At 37.6% G+C, this 25,579-nt stretch overlaps 1 protein-coding gene across 5 annotated transcripts in view; it reads left to right on the top strand.

The window, feature by feature from the left end:
- Positions 1-25,579, top strand: part of LOC135584213 (inositol hexakisphosphate and diphosphoinositol-pentakisphosphate kinase VIP2-like) — a 94,753-nt gene that overhangs the window by 59,581 nt on the left and 9,593 nt on the right. For all 5 annotated transcript variants that reach the window (XM_065171481.1, XM_065171487.1, XM_065171494.1 and 2 more), the window contains 10 exons: positions 6,523-6,681; positions 6,960-7,002; positions 12,891-12,973; positions 13,174-13,236; positions 13,317-13,391; positions 15,027-15,152; positions 17,798-18,036; positions 18,191-18,235; positions 18,433-18,499; positions 22,495-22,566. In XM_065171481.1, coding sequence (XP_065027553.1) covers positions 6,523-6,681; positions 6,960-7,002; positions 12,891-12,973; positions 13,174-13,236; positions 13,317-13,391; positions 15,027-15,152; positions 17,798-18,036; positions 18,191-18,235; positions 18,433-18,499; positions 22,495-22,566 — 972 coding nt within the window. The remainder of the gene's footprint in view (positions 1-6,522; positions 6,682-6,959; positions 7,003-12,890; positions 12,974-13,173; positions 13,237-13,316; positions 13,392-15,026; positions 15,153-17,797; positions 18,037-18,190; positions 18,236-18,432; positions 18,500-22,494; positions 22,567-25,579) is intronic.

Genomic DNA, 25,579 nt, shown 5'->3' with positions numbered 1-25,579 from the left:
ACTTCAATGCTTGGAAGCAAACTCTGTATCAAACTTAATGGAAGAGTTCTTATAAAAGAATTATGGATTTAAATAGTGTCCCGTTATAAATAGTGCTGCTAATCAAGGTAGGCAATATCGAATGATATCGCTCGGTACGGACGATACATACTGTTCCGACGGCATATCGGTACGCGGATTGCCCGCTACTGGGCGGAACAAAAAATAATAATAAAATAAAATTATATATATATATATATATATATATATATAGTTTCGTATCGTACCAAGCGAACGTCGAAACTTCGGTACGGTACGAAATTGCAGACCTTGTTGCTAATAATGTTCTGCTGCATATAGTGGATGGTGAAGTTGGTATTCTCATCTTTTATCGATGATTGCAAAAATATGTTGATACTTTTTTTATTTCCATCAAAAGATTTTTGAATTATTTTTTTGGCTCTATCAATAGTCTTATAAATATATTTCATTGTTGGTTTTTTCTCGGTATCTATGAACTAAAGAACTCGAACAACAGAGCCTTTTACTTTTAATGCGTAGATTATATGTTTCCAAAATTATAGCATCGGGATAATATCACTTGCCCTCTTGCCTTTTACCTTTTTTGCTCATTTACATGTCACTTATTTATATATGGTAAACATATTTCTATGGTTGTGTTTTTGCATGTGAGCTCTTTTGCAATGATAGGAATGAGTAGCAAATCAATGGTATTGTATCTCACCAAATCCGTGTTGCTTGTAAATTCTCTCATTATGCTCAAAGCCCCAATATGATTATATATAAATCCAATATTAAAGATCGTCTTTTCTAAGATCTTCATGTCTATAATCTTTCCAATATCCTTTAATATTATATCAATACAATGTGTATATCGAGTCGAATACAAGTATAGTCTTTTTGCTTACAGTAATTTACCTAAAAAAGAGAAAAATAAAATTGATAATTGTTTGAAATTATAAAATTAACATAATTAAAACATTCAAAGGAAAAATCATTAGTTTCTTCCATTGTCTGTTATCACTTGAATCACATTTTGCTCTCGAAGTTCGCCAATAAACATGTCAGGTAATTTAAATATTTTTTTCTCCATATTTTATATAGGAGATTTATCAATTGACTTGACAAACATAGTTTCTAATGAATAATTGATCAAAAAATTAATTATACTTATTTGTCTTCTATCGGTCCATGCATCAAACATAATGGAACAAATCATATTTTGCTCGTGCATCCTTATGGCCCTTCATTAATTTGTTTGTGTAATCAAACTCATTTCTCAAATTTAGAACTCTTAACTCATGGTGACTTAGAGGCTTCAATTTAGGACCATATTTACTGATTGCTTCAATCATATGCTTAAAGCACGCCCCTTATTTATTTCATCTGGTTTAATCAAACTAGAATCAAATATTGAACTTGACCCAAGTTTGATCCAACCTTATTTGTGTCAGGTATGTGCCTTGTCTGTTGAGCACCTAGGTTGTGCTCGGTTAAAGGCACTTGCCTAGGCCAATTACCTAACGCTCAAGCCTTGCCTCGCCTAGGCGAGCGCTTGGTGACTTCAATACTTTATCTTCCGCTCACCCCACTCTCTCTCTCTCTCTTTCCCTCTCTTCAATGGTGTAATTTCTCCCCCTTCTCGCTCTTATTGCCCTCTCCCACCGCTACTCGATCATTTTCTTTTTTTTGGCCCTTCTCCCTTCTTTATCATAGCAACCCCCTCCCTAGGAGGTGAGCGACCCTCACTTGCACCCCTGCACCAAGAACGACTTATGGGGTATCTTGAAGAAAGAGAAAATTGTACTATTTATGGCAAGGAACCAAACTGTGTAAGAGTACACTGTGTTCCAGTGACAAGTGATGGCACTCATAATCTCTCTCGATGATTACTTGACGATAATGATATTTCGATCGTGAGCAACATGGTGATGACAATCGAGAGAGAATCGCACCCACAATGAGAAACTAGTAGAAAGGTTAAAGGGAGCAACCTGAAGATTTAAGAGAATTTTGAGGATGGTAAAACTTCTTCCTTGTAACAAAGGGATCATTTTTGTGAACATTGTAAAATTATAGGTCACTCAAACGAAAAGTGTTGCAAGATTCACCCAAAACTCTTCTCAAAGAAGTGGTCGAAGAATAATTAATATTGGCAAATCATAGCCATGACCACGAGTGACTACTCCATTGAACTTTCATCGGTCTCACACTCAGATACATGTTTATCGTTGATGGCTACATCAAAGGTTATAGACTCGAGTCCGACCCTCGGTTTAAAGGTTCAAGAAAAGCTCTTCACCATAAAGATTTAAGTGAAGCAAGAAGTCGGAGTGATTTTTGACATCGAGTGCTAAGAGAACCTCATCTCTGTCAGCTTGGTCAAAAAGCTTGGCCTAGTGATGATGCTACATCCATTCTCATATCCTCTTGGATAGTTTCATGATGATGTGGAGATGATGATCGATAACAATGCAAGATACACCTTGTCATCACAACGGAATTCATCGACGAGGTGACGTATGAGGTGGTTCCGCTTGACATATGCCAAGTCATCCTAGGGAGCCCCTACTTATGGGATCGAGATGTCATGTACGTTTGTTGAGTCCAAAAGTCTCAACTCTAAAGGATGAAAGAAAGTTCCTCATCACTCAAGAATCGATTGGTTTGACAAAAGACTTGACTTCCATCAACCAAGAAAAAAGGATAGTGAGTGCTTATCGGAAGCTTGTGGCTATAAATTCGGCATGCAAAGAACAGGGTCTATCTTTAACATGAGAAAAGAGGAGGAGAAATCAAAAGGGGCATTAGCAACCTTGAAGCCCTGAGAAGAGAAAGAAAGCCCTCGAGTTGACGGCGATCAACAACAAGGAGAACCCCATCAAAACGACGCATGTAGTCGATACAGTCGGGTATGATGACGCCAACGACATCGACAGACCAAAGCAAAACCTCCAACCTAAAATGGAGAAAGAGGAAGCCTCCAAGAAAGATTCATCGGTAGTTGAATCATCTAATTAGGGGAAGTCATGATCAAGGACGATCTAGAAGAGTTATAGTTAAACTCCAATTCGGCCCAACTAGAGTTCCAATTGGACTTCAATTTGATCCTGATGAAACTAAACTAAGATCAAGCTAGAGTTTGAGCTTAAAGATCATATTTAAGTCAGTTTAAGCCTCACTCAAAGTCGGCTTAAATCGAGTTCCGGTCGAAGTCCAATTTAGCCCTACCTTACTTTGACTCAAACTTCGATTCAAGTCCAATGTGGCTGGACTTAACTTGAGGTCCATCAAATCCAAAGAGGTTAGGTCCAGCCAGATTAAGTCAAGCTCCAAGTCCTAATTGCATTAGGAATCTCCAAGTCCTAAATGTATTATGACTTTCCAAGTTCTAAAAGAATTAGGACTCCTACTCTACCTTAGCTACAAAAGGAGGAGAGCTCCTTGAAGAGTAGCCAAGAATTAACCCTAGCCTTCCAGCTTTTGCCAAGAGAGATGAGAGAGCCAAAGAGAGAGGAGGAATTCTATAAGGTGATGCCTAAATCTTCAACCACTTCCTGAGTTCCAACACTGGAAGTCCTTCATCAATGCTTCTTCCAATTGCTATGAGAAGCCCCGTTGCTCATTGTCTAAACCTTAGGAGGATGTTCCAACAACAAGAAAGGTAGAGACCAAAACTGATAGTAAGACCTTTTTATTAAGAGCACCCAAGTGCTATCCAAAGACAACCTCCATTTTAATGCTTTCGTTCAAGTCTTTTATTACGCTTTATTCCATTGCTTAGCCTTATAGTTAACACTTTAATTTTATGAGAAATAGAGATTTTCTTTCGGTTTTGTGTTTGCTCCTTAGTGATATCACTCTCCTCCGTTAAAACTTCCATCTGTGAGGTGGTATTGGATTGATGGATTGTTGAACTTGAACCCCATACAGATTAGGTAGTAGGCAATAATCAAGGAGGGAGGGGGAGGGGGGCTATCAATGACGGAGGAGGATGGAGAGGGGGGCTATCGGGGTTCGAGGAGTTGGAGGATAGAGAGGGTTGTTAGTAGAGTCAACGAGGGGTGTAATAGAGGAGGCCAAGGCAAGGATAGCACCTAGGGAGAAGGCAGCATAAGGGAGAGAGGAGCTTCCAGGGAGAAGGCAAGAGGTGACATCGCCAGAGGTTTGCCTTATGCACGTAAGCTGCTCGTCAATTGTTGGAGGCCACCTTTGCATGTGCCATATCGTCATTTGTGCCATGCATAGCAGGCATGAAGATGTTCTCGTTCATTTAAATTAAGTTTTAGTTTTCCAGGTAAGAAGCAAGTCTTGCACGGGGCCTTGGGGTGAGCAAGGTGGAATTAGGCTCAAGCTGATTTGTTTCAATCGAACTAGGATTAAACCCAATGTTATATGGCTTAAGCTTGCACATTTGATAGAATTAAACTGGATACAATTAAACCTAATGTTCGATTAGACCATCAATAAACATTCCACTGAATTAAACCAGATTTAGAGAAGTTCCAAGATAGAGAGTTCCTAAAGATTTATGATATTGATGTTATAAAGAATATGTATGATAATGTAGTCACTTGTGTTAGAAATATAGAAAGTTTATTTAATGAGTTCTTTATTATTATAAATTTATAAGACTACACCAAGCACCCACATTAAGTCTTTATCATTTCATATTGATAATGGACAAACTTAGTAGTCATTTACAAGATAGTATGGTATTTGTTGATGGTATTGTATTAGTTGATAAAAGTTTAAATGGAATTAATTCTAAAGTTGTAAGGCAATCTTTAGAAACATGCTGATATAGTAATTTTAGAAATAAGAGTAATAAACACGTTGATATAGTAAAGTTGGATGGGTTAAAAGTTTCATTAAGTAAAAGTAATTTTAGTAATTTAAGTAAAAGTTTTAAGTATTTTAGATTAATTACTCAACAATATAGAGAGACTAATGGAAATATTATTTATAAAGTAAAAATAGGATAATTAAAATGACGAGGGGCATTAATAGTGTTTGGCAAGTAGGTAACAATATATAAAAAATGTTTGTGTTGTTGAGATGAGAATGTTGAGTTGCATATGTGGAGCTATTGAGATAGCTAAAGAAATGTTTTCATTTATGAATAATTAGGTATCACATTATTAGAGGATAAACTAAGGGAGAATCGTTTTAGATGGTATGAATATAGGGTTAGAAGATGCAGTAGTTAGAAGATGTGAAATAATTACTATTAGTGGTATGAGGGTCTAAGGTGATCTTTATAAGGTTCAGGTTCGACGATCCATCGATCCGATACCACGTCTTGGATGGAAGTTCTAATGGAGGAGAGAAATATCATTAGAAAATAAGTGTAAAACTAAAAGAAAACAAGTTAATGTGCCAATTGCAAAGGCTAAAGCAACAAAAACATGAATAGAGACTGATAGGTGCCTAAGAATGCAGGTTGTCTTTAGACAACACCTGGGTGCTCTCGACATATTAAGGATCACTGCCATTTTCGGTCTCCTTTTCTTGCTACTAGAACCTCCTCCTGAGGTTTGGATAGGCAGTAGGGTTTTGAGACTTCTCATAGTAGCTAGACGAAGTTTGGATGAAGGACTTTGGCTGTTGGAAATCGAGAAAGAAGGGGTTGTAGCTAGAGGGCATATCCCTTTTCTGAACTCCCCTTCCATTAGCTCTCAATGCAAGCTGGAACTAGGGCCATCTGGAGTGGCTTTTTGGTTGTTTTTTCGTTCTTCTTCTTGCTACTGCCAAAGGACTCTTTGGAAGCTATTGAGCTTGGTAGCAAGTTGGAAAAAGATCTTTGCAGTAAGGTGGCTGCAAGCAGGAAGAAAAGCTGTTGAACTTGCAAAGTCCCTCTCTTTTGTCCTCTCTTCACAGCCTAGGGTTGGTTGGGCACTCAAAAGGGGATACGACTTGGGATGCTTCGAAGGGGTTGCATCCCCTTAGCTTTATAGGATTAGAGGGCACCTTAAGTCTTAACTGAGTAGGACTTCTCCTCAATTCCTTGTAGCCGCAGGAGTCTTTTGTTGGAGGCTGGCCTAGTTGGGTAGGGGCTGCCTTGAATCTAGTTCTACTAGTACTAGGATTGAGCTGACTTGAATCTAGTCTTTGAGCTCGAGATTGGGGTTTGTCTTGGTTTGGTTTGATCAGCATCTGATTGGAGATCATGGCGAAAGATAGAGGGAGAGCTAAAAAGACTTTAATAAAAATTATAAATAAAGACGTAAATACTCTTAACCAAAGATATGACTCTTTACATATCTCAATGGCAACAAAAGATGCATGTAGTCAACCCCAAATAATTGGAACTTTATAGCTTTGTTGTTAATGTTGTTGTTGCTTCTGCTGCTGCTGCTTGCCTCTTGTGTGCTTGATCATTTTCCTATGAGATAATATTTACTGGTTACATTTAAAAAAGATTGATGCACTTTTATTGACAGTGTAATTATGAGCTTCATTTCTCTTTCCTATCATCTGAAAAATATGTTTCATACTTTGATATTACTGTTATGGTGTCAGGGTGGCCATTTTTCAGGTATTTACCGGAAAGTGCAACTAAAGCCATCAAAATGGGTTAAACTTTCAAAATCTGATGGTGTTGGTGAAGATGAACATCCTGTTGAAGCTCTCATGGTTCTCAAGTATGGTGGTGTTCTTACACATGCTGGAAGAAAGCAGGTTACTTGTGTCTCATTCTTTTCCCCGAAATTTCCTATTGTTTTTTAAGTCGCCTCATCAGTTAGCCTGTTTGGAATTGTTCAAATGAATGATCTGCAGTCTTACTGGCTGCAGTACGTAAAGGTTGATGAGTGGTGTTGCTGCGATCTTAGTGCTTTTAATTGTCTTTGCAAGAACACTTGAAAGCTAACAAAACATTCTTTCCATTTCAGTGATATTCATTATTGCTTAATACAGTTATCACTTTCATGCTGATTATTACTATTTTCTTTTCCCAGGCAGAAGAGCTAGGAAGGTACTTCCGGAACAATATATATCCAGGTTATATTCTAACTGAAAATTTATTGTGATTACTGACATTTTATTCCTTGTTTGAACTGAAAGAATGTCAAATACTTTTAATCAAAGGTTTGTGATGCTGAATGGACATTTTTGTTGGTTTAAAATGGTTTGATGTTTCGGGTACTAGACCCAAGTCGATCCTCGACCAGATCAATATGGGGCTAGCATCTTTCGGCATAATGTGTCGTCACAGATTTGGTTGATTTTGCCAAAGTCGGGCACCACTCTTGTGATATTTGTTTGCAAAGTGTTTTCTTGAAGCCTCTGGTTCCTATGATGAGCTGTAGACGTAATATCTTGTCATCTGCTGTTTGTTATATGGTGAGCCCTACTTTCACACTGACATTCTTGGGCCCACCTTGTTAACTTTGGCCCCCTACCCTTCCTTTTTCCCTTTTCTTAACCATTCTTCAGTGCTTTTGATTTTTGTTTCATCTTCTTAGTTTTGATATCCCCATGAGGAACTTGAAAATTACTTATATAATTAGTTAATAGCTTCAAGGAGTCATGATATGTTACCATTGCTAGGAATAGAATTACTGGATATTTAAAATATGAGATCGTATGTAAAAAAGAAAAAGAGACCCATATGTAGGTCATATTATGGTTCGCCTTATTGGTCCATACCAGTGTACCAATCGGCCATCGGTATAGTACGTACCGAACCATATCGATATACTGACACATGAGTACGGTGGGCGTACTGACAAATCGATATGCATCGCCTATATCAGTCTCCTATCGGACCGACACATACTAACATTACCGGGCAGTATGCCAAGGTATGACGAACCTTCGATCATATGATTATTTTAATTATTTAATATAATGGTAATCAGCATGGGATTATTTTGATTTCTTAACTTTCTCTATGTATATCAATTAGCATATTATATCATTCATCTATCTCTCTTGAATGTCATATCCCCTTTTTCCTTATTTGTGCATTTTATACTATTAATACTCTACTGTCTTTTGCTATTAAGTGCAATGGCCTCTGATATGGTGTCCTCCCATATAAGTGCAATGGATCAGTTTCTATTGATCATTGGATGGACCGATACGTATCACCCGTATTATACCGTCTTGGAAGAAATCACATTCCTTTCTGCCAGTGTTAAGTTTTGCTAATTATCTGTAGTCATCACATCAAATTATTATTCCTTGGATTCTCATTTTTCCTTGTGCATGAAGCTCTTATTCACATGTAATGCACATCTGCAAGGCATAAGCATTATTTTTTTGCTTCTATTGGTTCCATTTTCCTTTCCTTCCCTGGATGAATACATCTATTTTCCCATGCTATACAATCATTGTTGATTGTGCATTACGAACATGGTTGGTTTATATGACATATATTTATAAAAGAGCTTTTCTTTATAAACATTAACCTACAACTGATGAATGACTCATATTTTCCCATATTTCTTGGTCATTTTAGTGTTATTTGTAGAGCATTCAACAATGGCCCATTGATTTTGATGGTAATACTTCTCATAGTTCTAACTTCATTTGGAATGTGGTATATGCTTTGATCATTTTATTGTGCAAAAGCTTGCTTTCTTTTGAATGATATGGGAATTCCCATATACTTGTGTAATTAATCTTTGCTTTCTGCCGACAGATTTAGTGGAATTACTTTGTCCACATATAAATCTGCTATCATATTATTTACTGATATATGTTTCCTTAACTGTTTGACTCTTGCCATGAATTCTTGTATCAGCTAATCCATGTTATGTTGTCTGTTCTCTTGTCCCTTGTTTATGTTATAAAGGTGCAGTTAAATCTCTAATAAAATCAATCTTTCTATGCCTTGACAAGACTGAGCAGAAAGTTCTCAAATCCTAGTTTGGTATTTTTATGTAAGAAATTAAAATTCGAAAACGGGACCTGTACAAACTCTAAGCTAGGATTCTTTCTCGATTTTTCTTGACAAATACAAATTGAAATATATATTCAGATAATAATCACAAGAAAATACATGTACATATAAAGAAGTTCTATTATTATTAGATGTAAAATTAACGCATACACCTTCTCCTATCACCAAAATGATTGATGTGAATCCACAGTCGATTGGGATCCTCCATATAATGTATCTGTTGATAGATAAAAAATGCCTACAGGACCCATGTATAAAACTACTCTCGTGGCATCTGATATTGGTTAAGAGTGTGACACTGATGCAATAATGTGATCGCAATGGTTGCCTAGGTCCAAATGGATCTAGCTTAGATATACAAGAATGAAGGTTTGATCTTTGTAAATCAAGCCCTAAATGAGGTCTAAATGAAAGAGATTTAGATTAGGATCAGATCAGATTTGGGATTTATATCTTCTACTTAAACAACTAGTCCCTTAGATCTGGGACTTAAATCTTCTTTGCAATTAGTACTATCTATGAGTCATGATTTTTTCATGTGGCAGTAGACTTTTATAGGACCATGATTAACTTAATGACAAAGTGTCACGGACTTAGCTAGAATTGCCTAAGTTGTGAGGCACCCTTGCGGCCAAGACACGAACTTAGCTTGAGTTGCCTAAGTCGCGAAGCACCCTTGCGCCAACTCTTCGGACTTAGCTGTGATTGCCTAAATAGTGACGCACCCTTGCGATATGCGTCTGCAAAGGGTCAGCCAATTTGTAACCTCACTTAGGTCCCGAAGGACTTGTAAAAGAGAAAGTTGATTAGTTCGAAGAACGAGTGACGGACAAGTCCCGACGTCTCGCAAAAGGGGAAGCTTTACAAGCAATTCAGCAAGCACCTTGTGTGCACAGGAGAAAAGAGAGGAAGGAGCAAAACAAAGACTTTAGAAGGTCGAACGAACAGTTGCAAGTCCATAAACAATTGCTCACCGGGTGTCGGGTGCAAAGGCAAGTTCCCGTCAAGTTAACGTGCGAACTTGTCGAGATTTTTCAACGCCCGACAATATACCGAAGCCCCATCCAGCCCTGTGCCACTCGGGGGGTTCTAGGGTGCTGAGATGGCTGACGTTTTGCTTGCAGCTGCGGCTTGTAGAAAACAAGTCGTGGCACGCAAAAACGAAGTTGTTTTGGGTAGTTCGGCCCGGCGCGGCGAGCGGATGCACTACAGCGCTGCAACCTGTTCAAACATGCATTTTTACAAGCAAAACACATAAAAACTAAGTCCAAACATGCTGTCATGTCTCGGTACAAGCATGCAAAAGCGATGAATGGTTCGTTGAATGAAGTTGTCGCCTAGGTCCAAATGGATCTAACTTAGATATACAAGAATCAAGGTTTGATCTTTGTAAATCAAGCCCTAAATGAGGTCTAAATGAAAGAGATTTAGATTAGGATAAGATCAGATTTGGGATTTATATCTTCTACTTAAACAACTAGTCCCTTAGATCTGGGACTTAAATCTTCTTTACAGTTAGTACTATCTATGAGTCATGATTTTTTCATGTGGCAGCAGACTTTTATAGGGCCATGATTAACTTAATGACAAAGTGCCACGGACTTAGCTAGAATTGCCTAAGTCGTAAGGCACCCTTGCGGCCAAGACGCGAACTTAGCTTGAGTTGCCTAAGTCGCGAAGCACCCTTGCGCAAACTCTTCGGACTTAGCTGATATTGCCTAAGTCGTGACGCACCCTTGCGATATGCGTCTGCAAAGGGTCAGCCAATTTGTAACCTCACTTAGGTCCCGAAGGACCTATAAAAGAGAAAGTTGATTAGTTCGAAGAACGAGCGACGGACAAGTCCCGACGTCTCGCAAAAGGGGAAGCTTTACAAGCAATTCAACAAGCACATTGTGTGCATAGGAGACAAGAGAGGAAGGAGGAAAACAAGGACTTTAGAAGGTAGAACGAATAGTTGCAAGTCCACAAACAACTGCTCACCGGGTGTCGGGCGCAAAGGCAAGTTCTCGTCAAGTTAACGTGCGAACTTGTGGAGATTTTTCAACGTCTGACAATATACCGAAGCCCCATCCAGCCCTGTGCCACTCAGGGGGTTCCAAGGTCCTGAGATGATTGACGTTTTGCTTGAGCTGCGGCTTGCAGAAAACAAGCCATGACACGCAAAAACGGAGTTGTTTTGGGTAGTTCGGCCCGGCGCAGCTAGCGGTCGCATTGCAGCGTTGCAACCTGTTCGAACATACATTTTTACAAGCAAAACACACAAAAACTAAGGCAAAACATGCTGTCATGTCTCGGTACAAGCATGCAAAAGCGATGAACAGTTCGTTGAACGAAGTTGTTGCCTAGGTCCAAATGGATCTAGCTTAGATATACAAGAATCAAGGTTTGATCTTTGTAAATCAAGCCCTAAATGAGGTCTAAATGAAAGAGATTTAGATTAGGATCAGATCAGATTTGGGATTTATATCTTCTACTTAAACAACTAGTCCCTTAGATCTAGGACTTAAATCTTCTTTGCAATTAGTACTGTCTATGAGTCATGATTTTTTCATGTGGCAGCAGACTTTTATAGGACCATGATTAACTTAATGACAAAGGTTGGATCTATCTTATTCCTGTAAACAAGAGAGACTTTCTCATTGTTTGCTTTCATATAGCTTCACACTCTGGCGTGCTTCTTATTTCCTTGTGGAAAGAAAGCAAGTAATCATGAAAGCATGGGCTTCAGTTTCAGTCCTTGCTAAAGGTGTATGATATTGGGATTGTGTAAGCATAGTAATTCATGCCATAAGCATGAGACAAAATTTTGTTGTCTCGGGAAGAACCTATTCTAGCCATTACGGATGCCATGTTAAAGTATACCATTTGGCCAAAGCATATTAACAATCATTGGTATGCACCTTGGTCATTAAATTTAAAATCCTGCATGAGAGAGCTTTTATGTACTGGATTAAATCCAAGAACATAGAGCTTTAAGATGGTGCTTATAGGGTAGAAGACATCTGATTTATTTCTAGTCCATGACTGTATACTGCCTTTGGTTATACTATTCAAGCATCTTAAGTTCAAAAATTCAAGATGCAGTTTTTCAGGTTAGCATGTGAATATAACCTACTTTTGTGAAAATCATGTTATATTATTCAGGTTCCACCAAGGCTCACAATACCAGCTTCAGTGATATGGTCAGAATTAGTGGGGCTCTTTTAAATCAGATATTCAAGGTTGGGATTTAAAAAAAATCATGGTTCGCCTTACTGGTCTGTACCGATGTACCAACCAATTGTTGATATGGTACGGATCAAACTGTACCGAGCCATATCGAGCATGTTTACACATAGTACATGAGCGGTGTATCGATGTACCACCTATATCAGTCCCCTATCGGACCAACACATACCATCTGTACCGAGCGACACACCACAGTACAGTGAGCCTTTCAAATCTCTATTATAGAATAATAATTTCACAGGTGTATTGTCTTTCCTTCTCTGCTTTCTCCTCTTCTCTTCCTGTGCCTATTGTTGTCACTTATGGCAACTATCTACCTCATCTCTCATTCCTCCTTCCTCCTTCCTTTTTGTTTTCTTTTTTAGAGATTGATAAATCCTTGAGGAACAACCAAAATTGAAGACTTTGCATCATTTCCTATTCATTTCTTGTATTAATGTTAAAAGCAAACAAAACCAAGTCGGCCTTGGACTGTACTGATATGGGTTGTGTATAATGTGTATCATATCAGATCAGTTGATATTGTATACTGTGGAGTCACAGTATGATTCTGAAGAAGTGTACAATTTCTCTGAATGTTATCTTGAACAGAAATAAATTATTGTGTGCAATTCCTATCGGATAGATTTCCTTCGGTAAAAGTTCTTCATAGTCAATATTCTTAAATTAACATGTGACATAGTTTTGTTGAGTTATGTGCTAAAATCGTCGATGAATGACACCTCAATCTCTGTTTGCCTGTAACATTTAGGTGAAGGCACTGGCTTACTTCGCCTGCATAGCACTTACCGGCATGATCTAAAGATATACAGTTCAGATGAGGGCCGTGTTCAGGTACTTTTTATGTGGCTGAATGCCTTTGCTATTCTTCTTAACTTTGTCAATATTTGTGTAACTCTTCTATATAGTTTTATACTTTCCTTGTACTTGATATTTCTTTATGATTGTTGCATTCTTAAGAAAGTGATTAGTGGCTTTCTACTAATCATATATATACCACATTATGATTAGAATTTACACCAAATTTGTTGCAGATGTCAGCAGCTGCATTTGCAAAAGGCCTTCTTGATCTGGAGGGGCAGCTAACACCAATTTTGGTTAGTATCCAGCATTTCTGTTTATTGTCTGCCATTATATATTTGTCCTATTTTACATTAAGACTGTCTTTTGTTCTTAGGTTTCGCTTGTTAGTAAAGACTCTTCCATGTTGGATGGACTAGAAGATGCTAGTGTTGAGATGGACGAAGCTAAGGTTGGTTTTGTTATGTCTAACAATGTTTATTTTTGTCAGATTATATTACACTTTTATGATAAGTTAATGATAAAGAAGAGAACTTATCGGTATTGGCTTTTAGTTATTATAGAACCACGAAACTAGGAAATCTGTGCTTAATAGTATTGGCCTGATTATTTTGGCCATTCCTTGAGATTTAACATTAGCAATGTTCATTATTCTTCTCTAAAGTACTTTTAGTTACCATGATTGAATTCATAACTATTCACATGATATGTATGGGTTGTACCAACAGAGCTAATGTGTTGCATCTGGCTATAAACATTCAACAGAAAACATTCTAGTGGTGATTGCCACAGAAGTTCAACCTTATTACATGCACTTGTCAAAGAATGCTTCTAACGTTATTTAACATGAAGATCATTAAAAGGATATAAAAGAACAAGTCCATGAAGATGAAAACTTATAAGCTACAACACCTAGCCATATAGGTTAACTGATGTGTGATATCTTAATTGCCCAAGAATGGCTTTCATTCCCTGGTGTCTTTGAATTAAACTAATTTATTATTCCACCACCGCATAAATTAGTGTTAGCACTTATTTTAGAAGTTGGATTAAAGAATAGATTACAATACAATATTTCTAGTTTTGGTCTAAGTGAGCTGTCAAAAGGAGAGTCTACAGTTCATCTGGTCATTTGGTAATATAGAAAATAAAAGAAAAAAACAGTAAGCATACCCTAGTAGGTATAAGTTATGTGTTACGTATGTATATTCATGGTTTGCAGTACCGGTCCGTACCGCCCGGTACGGGCGGTACGTACCGGTCCGCCAGACTTCCGGTACGCGGATCATATGTTACCGTTCCGACACTGTAGTAGTACTGTAGCAGTACTGTAGCTCGGTACGCCTGAATATACCGCTCGGTACACCTGGGTGTACCGAGCGGTATACCGTACCATACCGGTACCGAGCCCAGGTCGAAACTCCGGTATGGTACGGTATTGCGAACCTTGTGTATATTAATGTGATATGATTGTTGATGAAATGACCCTGTTTATTGCTGGAAATGATCAAATCATGGATTATTTTCAGTGTTGTGGTTCCTTTATAAGCTAAAACTTTCTTCTATGCTTCCTGTGAGGAATTGAACACATGACAATGCAAGTCTCGGAATCAACTCTCCTCTTCAAATCCTCACAATTTCTTGGCAATAGAAAGGTTGAAAATCCTTGATCAACCCCTTTCATTGAGCCCACAAGCAATACAATTGGTCAATTGATAAGCCCCACCACACATCAGGAATGATCCATGATCAATCCCGGAGGGTCTATGTTTTCCACGTTTCCTAATCATTCATGGATGCTGAACAGGCATAATCCTGGTTGGAGGCATTTATAAATTGGTTCTAGATTATAAATTTGTTTCCTTACTCCACTGAAACTAGTTCAAGATTATAAATTGCTGGACAGGCATACCATTGTTCTGTTCTAAAATTTGATATAGTATATAACTATATATGACCAAAAATTAACTCTTCTGCATATCTTTTAAATTTCAACCATGCAATATAGATCACTATGTTTCATAAGAAAGTTATCATAAGCTTTTGAGGCTTGTTTTTCCTTTTTTCTTCCCTTTGAACCGTGCAGGCCCGATTACATGAAATTATAACTTCTGAAGGGAAAGCTATAGACAAAAATGGTGGTTCAGAATTTCCATGGATGTTTGATGGTGCTGGTCTGCCTGATAAGGCTTCTCAACTTCTTCGGCCTTTGGTACCTTGTTTTGACTCAATATTGTGCTTTTAATTTTTTTCTCAACTATATTGTAGGCTTTTCTCTATGGAATCTCCAATTTTGGTTGTGCCTACATTTTTTATCATTCTTTTTATGGGCATGCCCATAAAAGATGCCTTAGTTTCTCCTCGTCTTGTCGCCTGTTGTGTTGATACACTGGTACCAATGGGTCTGTACCGACAAAGATCAATATGGATCTGGTATGTGAAATGGCACTCCTCGGTGGGAACCTGTTTTGCGTTGGAGCATTCTTGCTTGTTGGGCAGGATTTATTGGAAATTGGAAATTTCAGTCCATCGAGGTGAATCCTGTCCTAGGGACAGTTTTGACCATAATGGTGTCTACTAGATCGCCTCATAATACTTAGAATCCTACGTTACTTGCATGAATAGCAGGGATTCAGTTTGTTTTCCTACATATGGAGATGAGTGGTTAATATGAACAACTTGTGCTTTCCATTTTGGACTATATTTTAACCCGCTTCACATAGTTAACTAGGCAAGTAGGTTGCTAGGTTGTTACATTCTTTATTCAGGCATGTGGACCAAAAAGTGACATATGGTGCATTCCATGCAACCCCAGTCAATTAGGAATAGACATTAAAGACAGTGGCTGTGGCATAGTGAACAAATTAAGCTCGCTGCATCTGTATCACTTGCAGATGACCTCGATGGTGTCAGTGGGCTTTTGCATTTACATATTTGAGCAACCAATTTCTAATATGTGAACATAAGCATTATGGGCCATTAGGACTTCTAGTCTGCATAAATTACTTGGTTAGAAAGTTGGTTGGTTCATCAGTGATAATACTGTAAAGTGTAAACTATTGGTCTGTTCAGCTAACCACATGGACTTGGACAGTTAAAATGGAATAACAAATGGATCTTCTCGTATGAACAAACCCAAGTTTCACTTCTTTCAATCTGATGTTTAGAAAACCTGTCAGTCTAATGTGACCCTCTAGGTTCTTGACCTTTCCTTTCTCTGTTCATGTGAAGCAGCCTTGCATGGTTTTCATGTATGTGGAATGGTGCACTTGCTGATTTCGTGAACTTAAATTAACATGCATGTAACTTTATGCATGTTGCTGACTTCTCTTTGTTAACCATGGTGCCCCTCTTCACTTTAAGGCATACTTCTACACCATAACAAACTCGATGAGAATATCTTTTTAATGAGCCTAATTTAGAGATTTCTTTTGTGTTTGCAAGTAATCTGATGTTTGTTCCATACCACAAATCATGATCCAAAGAGATAGTGTTACCATGTTCGCGAGCAATGCATGACTATAGTCATATCATCATGCAGAGAATAGAATCCGTTTGTATTGCCATCTGCTTTTCATAAGCAACTATTGTATCCTCCTGCATCAAGACCTTTCCAAGAGCATAGTCTGAAGCATCAACCTGAACTTTGAGTGATAAAGTGTATAACCAGATGACGTAACATGATTTCCTCAATCCTGTTGCCTGGTACTTCCCAGACCACTTCGAAGGCCAGCCTTTTCCATCAGCAGGATGGCTTACTGTAACCCACTATTATGTGCCAATTTCCCGTAACTCCATAACCTTCGTCAGAAATTTCTGTTCCATAATGTTTTGGACTTTGGCTTCATTCAATACAAATTGTACAGCCACTAGCACAATGCTCTAAGAGCAAGATATCTTTGGCAAGATAGCACTTTTCAGACAAGGAATTCTCATATATGAACAGTGATGAACAGTGATGAACAGTGATGAACAGTGATGACGTATTTTGCTCTAAGAGCAAAATTCTGTTCCACTTGTTTTGTTTATTTATTAATCTACAATTGTAATGACTTATAATTGTACGTGGGAAACAATGTATGACTCTGTTAAACCCATTGAATAGACATGTTTATTCAGTCTAAGTTGGATGCTCCTCAAGTGGATATTGCATTTTCCCAATTATGGGCAAGATGGAAAGTCCACTTTCTGTCCTCTTTTTCTTAAAAAACTGAATTAGAGGTGACAGAAAAATCTCTGTAAGCAGGATTATCAAAATTGAAAAATAAGATGGAATAAAAGTGCTGGTGGAAAGAAAGGAAGAAGATGTTATTTTTGAGGAACAAGTTGATGAAAAGTAGGATACTCTTTTGTAGAGGCACTCTGCAGGTGAGGTTGCATGATTTAGGAGATTGCATATAAGATAACAATCATTATTCTAATTGGCTTCCCTCTAACCTAAATTCAACAAGGGATTGTACAAGCTGGACTTGCAGGCCTGCAGTGATTGTTTTCCTGTGCTGGCAAGAGTACCAACACATTTGGAGTGGCAGTGGATAGTATGTCCGCACATCATTGTGTTACTCATGCCCTTGCTGGTGTCAGTAGTATGGAAATGTACACAAAAATAGATTCCTTGCCTTTAAGTATTTATTTGTCTTTTCCTGTGGAGCCTTGGAATTTATAATACTAATTTTTGATATTGCAAGCTTTTAGGTTAGGAAAACTTTAGATTGTTTTAATATGAGTCATGTTTAACTGTTATGGTAAAATGGTATGAACTAATCTGTTTTTCATTGTTTAATATTTTTTATGTTGTTACAGAATGTGCTTCCTGAATAGGAAAATTTATAAAGATTTATATGAGTTTCTTAATAGGTTAACTTGACAAAGAAGATAACCACACAAGTGAAGCTACTAGCTGAGGATGAAGATGAGAAGCTTGTGACAAGTTCATACACTGTGCTCCCTCACTATGACCAAGCAAAGGCCCTTGGTAAAACAACAATTGATGTAACTCGAATAGCTGCTGGATTTCCTTGTGGTAGTGAAAGCTTCCTCTTGATGTTTGCACGTTGGAAGAAGCTTGAGAGAGACTTATATAATGAAAGAAAAAAGTACGTAGATTTTTAAAATGAGTAGCAACCTGTACATGATCAAGCAGAAATGTATTTTGCTATGTATTTTTCTTACTTTGGCAAAATCATGAATATAAATTCTGAGATTGACTAAACTTAGAAGGAACTAAATATATTTCTATTTATTTTGCAGCCGGTATGATGTCACACAAATTCCGGATGTCTATGACTCTTGCAAGTAAGTCTTCAAATTCATTCAAATTATAAGTGAGGAATCTTTCAGTCACAGGGATGATGTCCTAATAAGCTTCTTGGTTATGTCCTTAGGTAGTGCTTATAATTATACATCTTATAATCAACATTTATTAGGAAAATTGAATTTGAGGTTCACTTTTTTCTTGGCATTATTGATGTGTGAGTTCTATACCATGACAGATATGATCTCCTTCATAATGCACATCTTAATCTTGAAGGTTTGGCTGAGCTCTTCAAAGTCGCTCAGGTGACATATATGTTCTTCTGCATCAAATACTTTGATTAAATAAATTTATGTTGCACATAATGCCATTGTGCATACGTATACATTCATATTCTACATGAGCCATGGTGGAGTTAATGTCAAATTAGATGTGTTCATGGGGATATACCTAAAAGAAAAGCTAATGTTCCACATAGCGTTTGTCATAAACTTATTACAATTTTCTTTTGTTTTGGCGATACACATGTTAGGCTATAAATGAATCTGACCCGGATCAGATCAGCACTGGTCTGCCCTTGATCTGAATAATCCGACTGCCAATTGAACTGTCAAATCAGATTGTTCGGATTAAAATACCAATCCATATATTATCCAGTTGAAATTTGGAGTTCTAATCTAATCCAAGTGGGAGTGAAACAGTAGGTGGTTGTTGTCCAGTAGCTGGTGATGCAACCAATTACAGAGGATTGTGCAATGAAGGGAGAGTATAAGGAAATAATGGCTTTATCAAAGAAATTGGTGCATGAGGTGGCTGGGAATCTCACGTCGCCAAGCTCAATGTATGGAGACAGGGTGCTCAGCATCCTAAGGATGTTGCAACCTATCATTGAGGTCCAATAATGTAGGAAGGAGGAATTCTGATGGACATGATTCCTAAAAATGCCACCTTCTGTGAGTGTAAGCCTTTGAGGCATGTAGGGACCCTGCCACCTCTGATTCAGACATCCATAGATGTGAGCCTTTTGAGGCAGGCAGGAAGTATGAGCCTAATAGCGATTGATAACCAAATGAATGAAATGGGAGATTAGGTTTAGGAATTAATGAAGTTTTATATATGCTGCAAATGAACATTGATATAGGACAAATGCCTTGATATTAGATATGATGTAGAACAGAAGGATGGGTGGCTAAAAAATTGTCGTTTTATAGTATTTGATTGTGAAATAGAGAACTAAAAATTTAGATAGAATAATATTATAAAAAGATAACTATTTCACTCATTTTGACTCAAGATTAAATTCATAGGAATGAAGGCTTCACACCTTTGTGTGTTGTATGTGAACAATGGAATCATAGCAGATTAAATTGTGGCATCATGCAATTCAAACCGTGATTATGGGAGCTTGTTCATTCATTTAATCATTCTATGATCCTCCAGGTTGCAATCCCTTGTTATAGAGCCCCAAGTTAAAGAAGTAAAGAAAAAAACTTTCTTTAACTTTCTTTATTGCTGAAAGTAAAATTCAATTTAAACTAAAGAAGTCTAATACAAAAGGACACCTGGATGTTCGACCAGATAAGCAAGAAACAGTAAGAGGATTTGAGAATCCTAGCATGATTGACCAACTAGTTGGCCACCCAGTTGCGCTCCCTATATACATGTTCATCATATACCAAATGTCAGAAAAATGAAAACTACTATAATAAGAAAAGAATTTCCTTTTAGGGGAGGATCTATGATGAAATACATGTATATACATGAGGTTTATCTCCATTTTTCCTTGGAATCTCCAATCAGGACTAAGGTTTTCCTCCTTTCCTTTCCTCATTTGGTTTTCATTTTTCTTCTCTTTGGGCAATTTGGATAACTAATGTAGGATTATAAAATATGTTACCACATGACAACTTGTGACATTTGCAAAAGACCCCCAAAATATTTTTTAAAAATGAGAAATAAATTGAAATGGTCCACATTATTCAACATATTGGTCAATAAGCAATAGCTGAGTGCCAATTAGGCTTAATACAATTGTCAACATCCTGGTACCATCCAATGACCGGTCATTGTGACAGCAGATACTATGTTATGTTTCATGCAAAGTCTTAGAATAGCATGAAATGTCAAAAGCACTCGCAAACAAACAAAACCTGATTTTGTGCCAGGAGAGAGGGAAAAGCTTACATGCATTCCACTTTTCTCTCCTCTTAAATTATATATGATTTTCTTGTCCTGCCTCCTTTGGCAGCAAGTGCAATTGAATATGGAGTGCTATAAAGCTCAAAATTAATATTAACCCCTTGTCTGCTTCACTTTCCATGACAACTCAATTGGATGAAATGAACCCTCATGCTCCCTTTAATTAAAATTGAACAAATCATTCCATTTGAGACCAACTATCATGTCAAGACAAACCAAATAGTTTAGTTTGTCATTTCCACTGTTAATATTAGGTTTCATAATAAGTTTCACCTTATTTTGGCAAAAGTTTTCAAGGAAAACAAAATACGAAGTTGAAGGATTAAGTTTAGAATCATGAAATGCAAATATGTCAAGCCTTAAAAAGGAAAGAGTACTTAGTTTTTCATCATTTCTTAGATGAAAAGGAGTGAATGGTTTGCCCTCAAGGATTCTTCCCCGTTTTGGTTCTTTAAATCAGGGAAGTTTGGACTGAATCAATAAACTCAATTAGATGGGTTATAATAGAAGGCTAAGAACATTTCCTAGACTGCACTGAATAGCTCGTTATTTTGTTTAAAAACAAGCACTAATACCAAGCTGTATGGTATGGTCCACTTGTTGCTCATGGGTCAGATTGACACTAGAATCATTGGCCACGAAGGCTTCATTACGGGAGGGGAGGGAACATATATGAAATGGTTATGAACTGTCATGAATAACAAGGGAGAACTATTAGAATGGCCATAATAAAAGTAGGGACAAAAAGATGTGCTGCTTCCTGGGTTATTTTATCTTATGCATACTGATGTAATTTCAGTCAAAATAAGAGGAAGTGGGTGAATCACCTGAGTTGTCCATTTAGCAACATCTGGTCCAAGCTCATCAAATGCTAAACGAATGAGAACTATTAGAATATCTATAAAAAAAATCAAGACGAAAAGATGCCCTGCTTTCTGAGTTATTTGTCTTATGCATATTGATGATATATCAGTCAATGTAAGCGTAAGTGGGTGAATCACCTAAGCTGTCCATTTAGCAACCTCTGGTCCATGTTAGCACTAGCATCGACTATGACAATGCATCTTGCTAAAATGGCAATATAACATCACCAAGGAAGCAATTAAGAACAGGCATTAATGAGTGGAAGCAAGGCAGGAGCTTGATGCATTGAAAGCCAAGAATGAGATGTAATGGTGTCCCTTACCAAGATCAAAGTGGAGAAAATTGAAGCTTAAAATATAAAAGATCGATTAAGGGAAGGTCAAGGAATCAAGTAAAAGAGGTTTAGATGATACTGTTTAATATAGGTAGCAAAGTAACAATTGATATGGCTGTTAACAATGGGTCATCTTGGTTTTGAGAGTGCTCGACTATATTGATTAGATTAGCTTCTGATTAATATAACTTTGAACCTAGGATGGGGTGACATGGTAAAGGTTAGAACAAAGGAATGTAATTTCAACTGAATTGGTGCAGTAAGACCAGTATTTACTTGTCCTACTGCTTCCTGGTTCATGGACCTGGTCATTTTGGCTGAAATCAACCCAATATAAAGCGTACTGGGTGGTACTGGTTGGTAGCGGTCGAAATTTGACTGTTACAAGCTTCCAATTGACGTTGGCTGCCTATTTGGGCTTATTTAAGTGCCTCTTGGTTGCCTCCTCTCTCCCACTGTGACTCTCACTCACTCTCTTTCAACCCTCCCCTGCTACTGTAGAACCATTCTACAAGTTCAATTCTGAGAATTGAGTTGAGCCTCAAAAGATGTGGATCAAGAGGTATGTTATTGTTTATGATATCGGTAAATCATATAGACAAACAAAAAGAGTTGCTAGTTGACTCTCAAATCTGATGATGCATTTTCGACGTAAGTGTTGCTAGCATCATCCACGTCTACCTTCAGAACAGAATGGTTTGCATGTCATGCCATTTTGGCATAAGCGACACTATGGTGTACATGAAATATCCATAAAGCTTGTTTATATAATGTTTAAATGCATTTGATATTCATTTTAAAAAAGAATGCAACATTTATTAGTTGCTTTGATGACCATTCTTGCTATATGCCTTGCTATATCCTACAATGTACAAAGTTGTCGTTTAAATATTTTCTTTACAGTTGCTTGCAGATGGTGTTATCCCTAATGAGTATGGGATAAATCCAAGTCAAAAATTGAAAATTGGCTCAAAGGTATATTCCTCTCATTTTTTCAGTAAAGACATTCTTGTGTTAATGTTGCTTCTTAAGTTTTACATAATTCTATTGGTATTCAACAACTCTATTTGAAAGAAATACCAGAACTGTGAAAGCATGATTTTGAAGCTTCTTTTTTAGATTAGTTTATCCTATGATAAACTGAACCTTTTTGGATGTTTTCCAATATGATATTCTTTGAATACCAATAGAGGTAATGCAAAGAATATCATATTGGAAAAACATCACTAATGAAGTCCATGAGATGTCAATTAATCATGATGTAGAAAGTGCTTCACATACTAGAGCACAGTGTGCTCTTGGCTATTTTAAATTATAATGGACAATTTACTCGTACGAGTAATGTTTCTGCAAGGAACTATTTTGTGCTTAATCTTCATAGCCATGGAACTACTGATCCTTTAGTTTTTTCTCAATGACTATAATTTTGTAAAGAATGAAATAACAAAATAATAAAGTAGGTATATCATAACAGAAATTTGTTTCATATTCATGGTTTGGATGATCAGTGTCCAGAAACTGGTATTAGTACCCTTTGTGGACAAGGGTTTTAATATTGGTCTGATACAATTCTGACAATTTGTTGGATCAGTAATTTACTAGTATATCGTGCAGAGTCTGCAGACTATACCACAAGTATCACTAAAAAGATGATAAAACTAATATTGAATGGTACCAAACTGTGTGCCAGTATTGGTTCTTAGTTGAACTGATAAATATGAAAGGATACATATCGGTCCATTTGGTTTTTATAACTATGCCTATTAGAATTTTAGTGGACTAGTACATATGATGTGGAACCATTCTTTATCTATTTTTCTTTTGGATCATTGTAATTAGGTTAGGGTGATTTTTTGTAAATTTCATAAGTTGTCATATGGCAAAATCTACTACAATTCCTATATTGGTTATCAAGATTGTGGAAAAGAACAAGAAAGTCACATAAAAGGAAGGAGATAATCATATATTTGATTGAAGATTCTAAAAAAGGAAGGAGATAAACCTTGAAATTGATTAAAGATTTCATCTGTAAGAAAGTTTCTTCTTGATGGAAATATCACTTGATCATTATAATAATAAATGATTTGGAATCATTACACACAAGGTCAAGCAAGTCAAATTTCTTTCTAGATGTGCAAAATTTCATCTGGTTAAAAAAATAGTTGGATTATCATTCTACGAGATTCATCCTAAATGGGCCAAAGTTGTGTACCTCCCTGTTAGGACTCTAGCTAGGAGAGTCCTAATTGAGAGGGACATTCTGTTAGGACTCTAGCTAGGAGAGTCCTAATTGAGAGGGACATTCATGTAGGAGTTTTTTTTTCTTAGAGAAGAATTAGGAGTTGTAAGGGAATAGGAGTCTTGAGTAGGAGTCCTATTAGGAGTTGGTTAGAAGTAAGAGTCTTAAGTAGGAGTCCTATTAGGAGTTAGGGTTTAAAAGCCCTATAAATAGCCATGTATTCCTTCTCTTTTCTTAAGCAATAGATGAATCTTTTCTGCAGCCTTTGAGCAGCAACTTGGAGGGAGGAACCCCTATAGAGTTCCAAGGAGGCCGATCCCCTAATGCGATTAACCCCAAGTTTAGAATCCGCAAGGGTTCTAACACCTGGTATCAGAGCAGCGTTCTTGGCATCTCGCTGCCCTTCCATAGCCATCCATCAACCCTCCACAACCGCCCAAAGCAATTCCCACAATTGCTTAAAAGATCGTCGCCAAATTCCACCATCATCTCCACCACCGCAGATCATCCTTTGATCTCCCCGTGAATTGCAACAGGTTCTGGTTTTCTACCTTACTACTGTTGCAATTTAGTTATCCCTATTCGAAAATCCAAAAAAAAAAAAATTTCGTTCCTATATTGCTGCAAATTTTCATCGTAAGTTGCTGAAATTTTTCGACGAGAATTCTGCTATCGCAACTTACACCAATTCTCTTGCTGTTACTGTCGAAATTTTCTTGATTAAATTAGACATCCTTGCTGTCATATAAACTGAGATATTGCTGTCAATTCCCTCCTCAAATCTCTCAAATTTTTTGTGGAGATTTCATCGAGAAACCGTTGTTTCTTCGACGATAATTCTGCTCTTACAAGACAACACAAATCTGCAGTAAATTTTCACTGATTTCTATCAAACTTATACATGCCTTTAACCCATCAACAAAAGAGAGATCTTAACATCACAGATTTGGAGTCATATACTATGGCATATGAGGAGGCAATCAATGCTAAATTAGAAGCCTTTGAGGCACGAATGGAGGATAAGATTCGGACTCTCCTTACCGAATTTAGTTTGGGCCAACCACCAAGCCCGAAGAAATCACATCAAGGAGAGAGCTCTAACCAATCACATCATGCCCAAAGAGATGACTTCCAAGAGAGGGGAGGCTCTATGACCGACCCCAACTATTCGCGCATGAGAGTGGACTTCCCTAGATGGGAAGGAGACCCAATTGGTTGGATCTCGAGCGCGCAGCGATATTTTCGGTACCATAAAACTGCGGATGCATCTATGGTGGAAATTGTAGCTATACATCTTGAAGGGGATGCCATACAATGGTTTGACTGGTTTGAACACACTTATGGAGTCCTTTCATGGCGACAATTCAAAGGACTACTGATCCGCTTCGGACCAACTTATTATGAGAACATTGACAGACAACTAGCAAAGATCCGACAAACCTCCACCAGGAGTACCAAACCAGGTTTGAAAGGTTATCTAATCAAACTCGTGATTGGTCTGAAAAACAACTATTGGGGACCTTTATTGAGGGCTTAAAGCCGGAGATCCGAGGAGAAGTTAAGGCGCGACAACCATACACGCTTATGGCAGCCATCTCTTTCGCACGACTTCAAGAGGAGCGATTGAACCATGAAGCCCGAAGGACTAGGATCACTCCACGACCTACAATACTAAAGCCCTCAACCCCCCCTACTATCAACCGAGTCCCTGCACCGAAAAGGTTAACAAGAGAAGAACTTCGGGAGCGA

Source organism: Musa acuminata, chromosome BXJ1-4 (assembly GCF_036884655.1).
Source record: "Musa acuminata AAA Group cultivar baxijiao chromosome BXJ1-4, Cavendish_Baxijiao_AAA, whole genome shotgun sequence".
In the NCBI taxonomy this organism is placed as follows: Eukaryota; Viridiplantae; Streptophyta; class Magnoliopsida; order Zingiberales; family Musaceae; genus Musa; species Musa acuminata.
This window is presented reverse-complemented; position numbering and strand designations above follow the sequence as displayed.